Here is an 8,273-nt window from a genome sequence, read left to right as displayed (position 1 = left end):
AATAATATGGACAAAAACAATTAATGGTTTATTTGATAGTGCATACAAAGAGAGAGAGAGAGAGAGAGAGAGAGAGAGAGTCATAGTGCAATAATATAGACAAAAACAATTAATGGCTTATTTGATAGTGCATACAAAATTTTTACAGAATAAGAGTTCGAGGAGAGAGAGTCTAGTGCCATAACATTGACAAGAAAGACTAATAATTTATTTGTGTGTGTGTGTGTGTGTGTGTGTGTGTACATACGGCTAAGTGACCACTTTTTCACCATGTACCATTTTGAGCAAGTACTTTGAATGTCGAAGATAGGGAATCTAGATGGTCCACTAAAGTAAATGGACATCAGGGTTAGGTGCCATCTTGTGGCTCAAAAAGAAGCAACTAATGGTCACTACTTGGATAAAAGCAAAGCTCAAAGTGATCTCAAGATTGGCCTATGACTCGACATCAACAATGATTGGTGAGTCTAACCTGGAAGAAGGAAGGACGACATGATGGTGATCCAATGTGACAAGGATTACACTCATAAACCATAGAATCTAGTTTTTCATGTTGGGATGGAGCACGAAAGTGTTGATGCTGTTTCATCAAGGAGCTGGTTCATGACCAGCAAGACATGTCCACTGTCCAACAGCAGAGCGTGCCTCTGATGTGCTCATAAAGGCTCTTCCCAACGTGCAAATGGAGCACCTCATACAACGCAGGGAATGGGCCCAAAAAATGGGTGTTGGATTACTGAAGCCCTACATTAATCAAGCCCTACCTGTGAGCCCTTGTGTGGAGGGAATGAAGGCTATAGTAGAATAGGTCTCGTGCACAAACGGCCTGTGAAAATTGAGGTTACGGTTAGATGGAGCCCATGCCCATCTAGGACACTGCTGATCAGTTCCACGTATGGACTGTTTTGGCACCCAGGTGACATTGAACTATTTAGTTCATGACAGACTGTTTTTAGGGCCCTTCTAAGGCTGTTTTTGCCAGCCTGGAGACAGCACTTGAGGGCTTGCCAAAGCCAGCCTTATACAGGCTGCAAAAGGGCCTGATTTAGGCATTGGCTTGACCTGACCAGAAACTATAAAAGGGCCAACCAAATCAGCTGAACTAGAGTCTGGTTGGCCTGCTGGCTGGACCCTAATGCCTTCCCTTCTACCATCCGTCAAGGACCTTTGGCGCTCATACCTCATTCCCACTCTAGCCTCCCAGCAAGCAACGTAGGAGTAGAACACCAGCTGCACCTAGAGAAGCTTAGCCTCTCAGTTTCCAGCCAGCCGCTTGGCTGAGCATTGTTGGCAGCACTTGGCTGCACACTTTAGCAGTTCTTCTGTCACTTATATCTTCTCCACTTTCCAGAACTGAGTTTCTTCTACTTTGTGCAATTGTAAGTTATGTATTTGGAGAGTTGTGCTTGTGAAGTCGTTATATCCATGTTGCAAGGTCTGTCATTCAGTTGCTGTCCTGTTCTCTGACAGCTAGTATTATCAGCTGGGAGATAGCCAAAAGATAAGTTTCATGCAGGCAATTATGGCAGACAAGTCCTGTATCAGCAGTCACGTCTTGATATGAGAACAAGATACTGTATCAGCACAGTCATGACTTGATATGAGCACATCCAGATTCCACCCCCTTGACGAGCCCCTGGAATTGGCATGAGGATTAGAACACGGCGGGTGTAGCCTATCCATTAGCAAAGACATCCCTCTTTGCTAGGGATAAGCTGAAACCCAAGCTCTGAATGAATGAGAGCAAATAGCAAAATGTATTTTCATTATAATAGATACCGTTGTACAAATTTGGATTTTTGTTGACCTATAATGCCTGCAATTGATTTCATCCCAGCTGTGAATTGATGGCAACAAGACAACCACCTCTGTGTGCCTGAAGTTCTCTCTGGAATTCAAGGGAGATTGGACATTCCTAGTGTCTTCTGTCACAACAGCAAACTCTTTCAAGCATCAAATTTAAGGCATGCTTTTAGCCCCAGAAAAGCTATCGGGGGATAGTGGTTGACCCCCACACAGTTCAGTGCATCCGACATCTTCTGGCCCCTAGGACTATAAAAGTTGGTTACTTGGAAAAATCATTTATACTACTCAAAGAAAATGAAGTCGTCCACAGTTGACATCAAAAGTCCAAATTCCTTTTTTTGCAGTCATGAAGGTTCAAATGCTCAGACAATCCCATTCTTCTAGAAGAGCACCTACCTCTTACTACTGTCAAATTAATACATATACCAATTATACCATCTAAAAAGCCAACTCAAATGAGCCCAAAGGGAAGTACGATAAACGTAGCACAGCATTGCAGAGGACAGTAGGGTAAACAAGGTCACAAAAGCAGAACCGTAATAACTATCTGAAAATAGAGTGCTTACCATAGTCCGTAACATACTAATCATGATAGTAAGGCTGTTTCAAGCAGGCAATTTTTTATCTGAACTGAAAAATCTTCAGTTAAATTTCCCTGGTAACGATGACATTTGTAGCTTGATCAGCAGTCCCCAAAATGCCAAAAGCCTATCAGCAAAGGGGAAGGGAGAGACAAACAGGCAAATAGTACCAGAACAATTCTACTGCAGACGAGCACTTTGAAAGGAAAATTGCCTCCACATCAAGATAAAACTGAACAAAATCAGGCACCAAATTCCAAATTCAATCTAATCTCCCACTCAGGAGTCAGTACAGCATTCAGGGTAGGGAAAGAACATATTATTCCATTTTTATAAAAGGCCTCTAACTTAGTGCAACACATTCAACATCCTTCAATACATTTGATAAAGACCACTTTGAAAATACCATGGCAGCATATTTCCAAACGAACAATCTGAATTTATATTTTATATTAATATTTCAAATACAGTGTTTGTAATTAACACGTGAGTTGAATTAACAATATCAGGAGATTTGTCACTCCCAACAATGAAGGTGAATGTCACAACATCCAAATCAACAGGTAAGTTCCCCCCAGGGTCAGTTCAAAAGTCACTATGACCATCACCCAAATCAACAGGTAAGATTCCCCCCAGGGTAGTTGAAAAATCACTATGATCATCATCACACGTCACAAATCCAGAATTAGATGATTCCCAACACTATACATGTCTATTAAGTTGAACCGTGTCATTTGAATCTGAATCAGAAAAACAGATGAAGTTAGTTCCAAAGGCTTGACATAGAGAATACATCCCTCCTAAAACTGTACAATCATCTAGTGCCACATCCAGCCAATGTGTCGCCTTCGAATGAACTCTCAGTTGCCTCTTCCCTGTGACTGAGCATATGATCCCTCATTTTCTTGTAACTGTGGAGCTCCTGCAATGCATCAGTGGCTGTCTTTGTCTCATAGGTCCTAAACGCTCCTGTTTCTGGTTCCAAAGTTGAAAACGGCAGTCCTCCCATCCTGTTCCTAAATACAGAATATGGAGGACTTCCCCTCGTACTTTCTCTTTGCTGAGCCTCAAAAGACGAATCAAGTGTCCCTACACGTGGGTAGAATGACTGTCTCAGAGGTGGAGCTGATTTGAGCATTCGCACCAAGGCTCCAACTGCAGAACTGGATGAGTCTGAAACCTTTCCCTTGAGCCTAAGACTGTCCGTTTTGCTGCAAAATAATGAAATCATGTCTGAAAGGTGAAAACAGACAACAACTTGCCTCCTTATGGACAACCCTATATTTTTTCCTCTACTCTTTAGAGTGGATTTTTGATCAAATACAACTTTCCAGGAAGAATGTTAGTTAGAATGTGTAATAAAGCATATCCATCAAGTTTGGATGATAGCATTAGTAATCAAAATAGTTTTCCTCACAAAGCACACATCTTAATTTGATCTGTCGATCACATATTAGACTCCATAAACAACAGTGACCGACATGTTTTCAAACGTGAATAGGAATCCGCAAACCAAAAAGAAAAATAAGTGAATAGGAATAAATGAACCAGATATAGTTTAAATGTGGTTGATCACCATCTATTGCTTCAGTCCCATGGAGGGAAAAAAAGCATGTAACCTGCTGCATATAATTATAATAATTATCTCAAAGATGTACTTCTGGACGACTCTAATATTGTCCACTCAAATTCAGCCCGGATGTATCCTATTTACCAAAAACAAGATAAGGGTTACCTGCTCCGATGTTCCTCGGTTTCGTCATCATCCACAGCAAAAGGACAGGAAAAATCCTCGTCCTCATCATTCTCTCTGAGAGAAGCCTTGCTTGATGCCCTATGTAACATGACCTGTATTTGGCCACCCATAAGACTGTCAGCAAAGTTCCACTCACAGTGCACACAACTAAACCTTCATATTCAAACTACCTCTACATACAAAACTACCTCTACCTTCATATTCAGACTACCTCTACCAAAGAAAACTATGAATGTCGACACGGATTCTTATTTCATCGCTATATCAGCCAACAAATTTTTCATATCCTGCATCCATGCAATCTACAAAAAGTAGCACGAACAATATAGAGTATCTGATGATCCAAGGAATACGACTCAACGGTGCATTACACAAAAAGCAATACAATATTTGTACAATTACAGGACCATGCACAAAGATACTCAAGGTGGGTGAAAATGCTTCAGCACAAATTAGAACTCCCTTGTCCTTCAGTTGATCGGCTTTGAATCAAAAAGTATAGGTTAAAAACAGTCAAGTGACTTGAAAATGTGTCGAGCAACCTCAGTATACATTTAAGCGGTTTATGATTTCAATTCTTACACTATCGACACTTGAAGAGCTGAAAATGACACAATTTTGGACTACATATAATGTTAAGAGACTGGCTACCTGTTCGCCATGAGCAACAGCCAGCTTATGCAGCTGAAAAGGTGATTCAAATGATGTCGACCGCTGTGTATGAGACAGCACCTGTCCTGAATATCTGGGACTTTCTGAGGAGCTTCTGCGCAGTGTCTCAGTTTTCCTGGTTCTAGGTGAAGGGGGAGGAAGAGAGCTTCGGCTATGTTGCTGGAGGTCCCCCATGGGGAGTTTTGGACCCCGGGAATGAGATGGTTTAGGTATGCTGACTGGAGCACTTCCAGACCACATAGGTCCCTTGCTAGCGTTTCCTTCATAATAATAAGATGCAGGGGGAGATGGCGAAGGAGACGATGAAAATGAAGGAGATAAGCGGTTTTCAATGCTGATTGGCTGCGAAACACCTACCTGTCTAGACAAATTTGTTGCCTGAACACCTGAGAGGCGATCAGCAGATGAAAGAGGAGAGCTAAGAGGTGAAAAAGAATAATCTGATGAGGGATGTTTCCGAGAATAGGGGGAATACGGTGAAAATGGGTATGCAAAAGAAGGATCACCTTCCAATGGATAATTAGGTGAGGGTGACCTGCTAATGCGGTAGGAAGGCGAAGAAGGAGGCTGAAGTGTTGGTTGCGTTTGATCTACTCCTCCACTCCAGCTGTGACGTCTCTCAAGGCTTGGAACTAAAGGCGAGTTTTGTAGAGATGATGGTACAGAAACCATATGTACACCTCTGCTTCTGGAGATAACACTGGCAGGCATAGAGTGAGGCTCTCCTGGAAACCTTTTCGAGGGATCGGTAGTCGGGCTGCCTACATAATCTGTTATAATCCGAGGAATCATAGGAGGAGCAACTTCCAAAGCAGTCACAGCAGTCGTATGTCGATATGCGACAGATAATCGCATCCTCCCATATGCAGTCTCAACCGGAGTGAAGTTGAACAACGGCATGCTTCTGTCTTCATGTTCAGAAAGAGAAGCAGCTGATGATAATACTCTGTACGTGAGTTTGAAACTGCAGCAGTGCGATGATGTGTTTGCCAGTCGAAATAGCCTATATGCAGGCAAAAGCCGCATTCTGCAGTACAGAGAACGGAGCATTATGACAGTCCTTTTGTACACAGCAGGCACTTCTGTCACATATGTAGGAAGTGCATTGTCACCCCTCATTGCACCTTCCCCAGGCAATCTTTCATGAAACGTATTACTACCCTGTACGCCTGATCCTGACCCTGCTCCTTTATTGTTGCTTCTCACCTCCTGCCCTTCGCCAAGTCCTATGTTGCTTATCCTTTTCACATCAGGTCTCGTTCCAGTCTTCGAACTGCGAGAACTAAAAGAAGTGCCTTTCCTGCGCTCAAACTGCACTATCCACCTTTCTAAGACAGTTCCCTCACTTGAGCTGGGTGAACCTTGAGTAACACCCGTAAATGATGAGCATCCTTCAGACAAATGCTCACCTGTAGGTTGCAATAGTAATATATCGACAACCATGGGATCAGAGAAGCTCCAGCGCCATGGTTCAAAGTTCTCCAGAGCAGATGTACAGTCTCCAAGAGCTAGATTGAACCATCGATCCCTGGTCTTAGGTCCAGATGAAGCAGACGAAGCAGAAGACCCTATCGATGCATCCTCTCCACAGCCAAGAGCAGGAATCCTTGATTCCAGTATAATGTGCAGGCTTTTTGCAAAAAATTCCAAAACTATCTGTTCTATTTTAGACCTTTCAGGGGCATGTGCTGCAGCGTATGCCATTGTTGGAATATGGAACTCACACTGTACATTCCCTGAAATGGATCATAAGGCTCTTTTCAATTTCCAACTTAACCCATGAAAGAAAGCGTCTTTTCCAGTGCAGATGCAAGAAGAACCAAGTATTGCAACCGTGCTCGATTCCCATGGCTTCCAAGCCAAGACGGACACTTCTTTGACACGCATTGCCAAAATGAATGAGGGTTATAAGATTACTTGCACAACCAAGCGTCTTTGGGTGCACAGCCGGAGCTTCTTAAAGTTCTATCTTTATGGATAGGCTACTATGTATTATTTACAGCGCGAACCGTGTGAGCTGAAGAAATAAACTGTAGAAAGCTCGAGACTGATTTGAGGCACTGTGAACAATACGCTTTGTATCTTTAAGAGTTCCGCGTTCAGGAATCGGAAGGCTAATTACCCTCCAAGTTCAATACCGGTACACCTAAAGTTTTTTGCTGCATGGAGACATTCGTGATCACGTCAGAGTGACGTCCATACCAACTGCATTTTCACCGTATCATACATCCTGATCGGGATCCCTCATGCCTGCGCCAATCGATACTGCACAAGGATTACCCAGCGTGCTCTTAGAACCTTAACGTAAATGCAGGCCGCGACCCAGATACAGGGCAAAGCACATAAGCCTTGCGTGTAAACAGATGTTCTTCCTCAAAGCCTGTCTGAAGAAGAAAACCCCCCCTGCCACTGCCAAATAAATTTACAGGTAATTTCATGGACAGAGATCTGCCGAGACTGCCGATTCAACAGGAAACATTTGTGTAACGGAAGAAATCAACAGGAAAAAAGGATAAGAACATGCGAGAAACTAACCCGGCAAAATTGGGGGTCGAGGGGCAGCAAAATCCACAGGCAGGGAGGCGTTTCCGGAACCGAACAGAATCACCACCGAGAGGACGAACATCTGAAGAGCCCATCAAAGAGAGGACGAAGAGGAAGACGAAAGCTCGAATTGGAGACAGAAAGAACGTTTCTTTTAAAAGACCCAAGGCCTTATCTCTGAGACTGTGAATGAAACCTGATACAGAGGACGATATAATGGAATCAGTGGGCAACTGAGAAAAAAGTAATGGGTGGGGATGAAAAAAGCAAGGGGGTATGCCAAAAAAGGCTTGATTGGTGCTCTTGTAAAGGGCTGGGGTTTGGGATGTAAGAGAAGGGATGATTGAAGGCAAGAAGCTCTTGCAAACTGATGATTGAATAGCAAAGAAGGCAAAGATTCACACAAAAGAAAGAAAGAGAGAGAGAAAGAGAGAGAGAGAGAGAGAGAGACCCAAACACACACACACACAACCCAATAGTCTTGTTGTTTATGAGCAAGATCTCTCCCCATTCATAGTTCTATACGAGTAAATGGACCCGTCTACTACATGCTTCCTCCCTCTCCTCTCTCTCTCTCTCTCTGTCTCTTTGCCACGTGGAGCCTTCCTTTGCCTAGAACCTCTGGAACCTCACTCTCCTCTGACTGCCATGTGGAACCTTCTCTCTCTCTCTCTCTCTCTCTGTGTCTCTCTCTCTCTCTCTCTCTCTCACACACACACACACACATCTGTATATGAGCAAGATCTCTCCCCATTTACTTATACTAAAGAAAGAAGCCTTTTTTTGCTTTTCTCTTTCCCCTCAATTAATGACATCAAAACCACAGACATCGAAAGCGAAAGCACCCTTTGGTTGGGATGCTGATGATTCAAATAGACACCTCTTTTAAGTCTTTTTGCCTTATTCTCTTTGGT

At 43.1% G+C, this 8,273-nt stretch overlaps 1 protein-coding gene across 1 annotated transcript; it reads right to left on the bottom strand.

The window, feature by feature from the left end:
• Nucleotides 1–2,859: 2,859 nt before the first annotated feature.
• On the bottom strand, nucleotides 2,860–7,816 carry LOC147902759 (autophagy-related protein 13b-like). The gene is made up of 4 exons (XM_087373762.1): nucleotides 7,351–7,816; nucleotides 4,795–7,199; nucleotides 4,123–4,235; nucleotides 2,860–3,598 (listed from the first exon to the last, which is right to left on the bottom strand). Exons 2-4 carry the CDS (start codon nucleotides 6,517–6,519, stop codon nucleotides 3,202–3,204), a joined length of 2,235 nt encoding a protein of 744 aa, XP_087229888.1. The 5' UTR covers nucleotides 6,520–7,199; nucleotides 7,351–7,816; the 3' UTR covers nucleotides 2,860–3,201.
• Between the last annotated feature and the right edge of the window lie 457 nt (nucleotides 7,817–8,273).

This window comes from Dipteris shenzhenensis, chromosome 4, assembly GCF_047967505.1.
Source record: "Dipteris shenzhenensis isolate YYH24624 ecotype China chromosome 4, Dip_SZ_1.0, whole genome shotgun sequence".
NCBI classification, from domain to species: domain Eukaryota; kingdom Viridiplantae; phylum Streptophyta; class Polypodiopsida; order Gleicheniales; family Dipteridaceae; genus Dipteris; species Dipteris shenzhenensis.
Note: the sequence above shows the minus strand (reverse complement) of the source record. Positions and strands in the feature narration are given on the sequence as shown.

Bases quoted from the DNA above. Each gene is read 5' to 3' on its own strand.
- LOC147902759 (XM_087373762.1), bottom strand. From the start codon at position 6,519: ATGGCATACGCTGCAGCACATGCCCCTGAAAGGTCTAAAATAGAACAG. The intron at 4,236-4,794 runs GTAGCCAGTCTC...GGCCAAATACAG, and splicing joins CTGTTGCTCATGGCGAACAG to GTCATGTTACATAGGGCATC. The intron at 3,599-4,122 runs GTAACCCTTATC...ATTATTTTGCAG, and splicing joins ACCGAGGAACATCGGAGCAG to CAAAACGGACAGTCTTAGGC.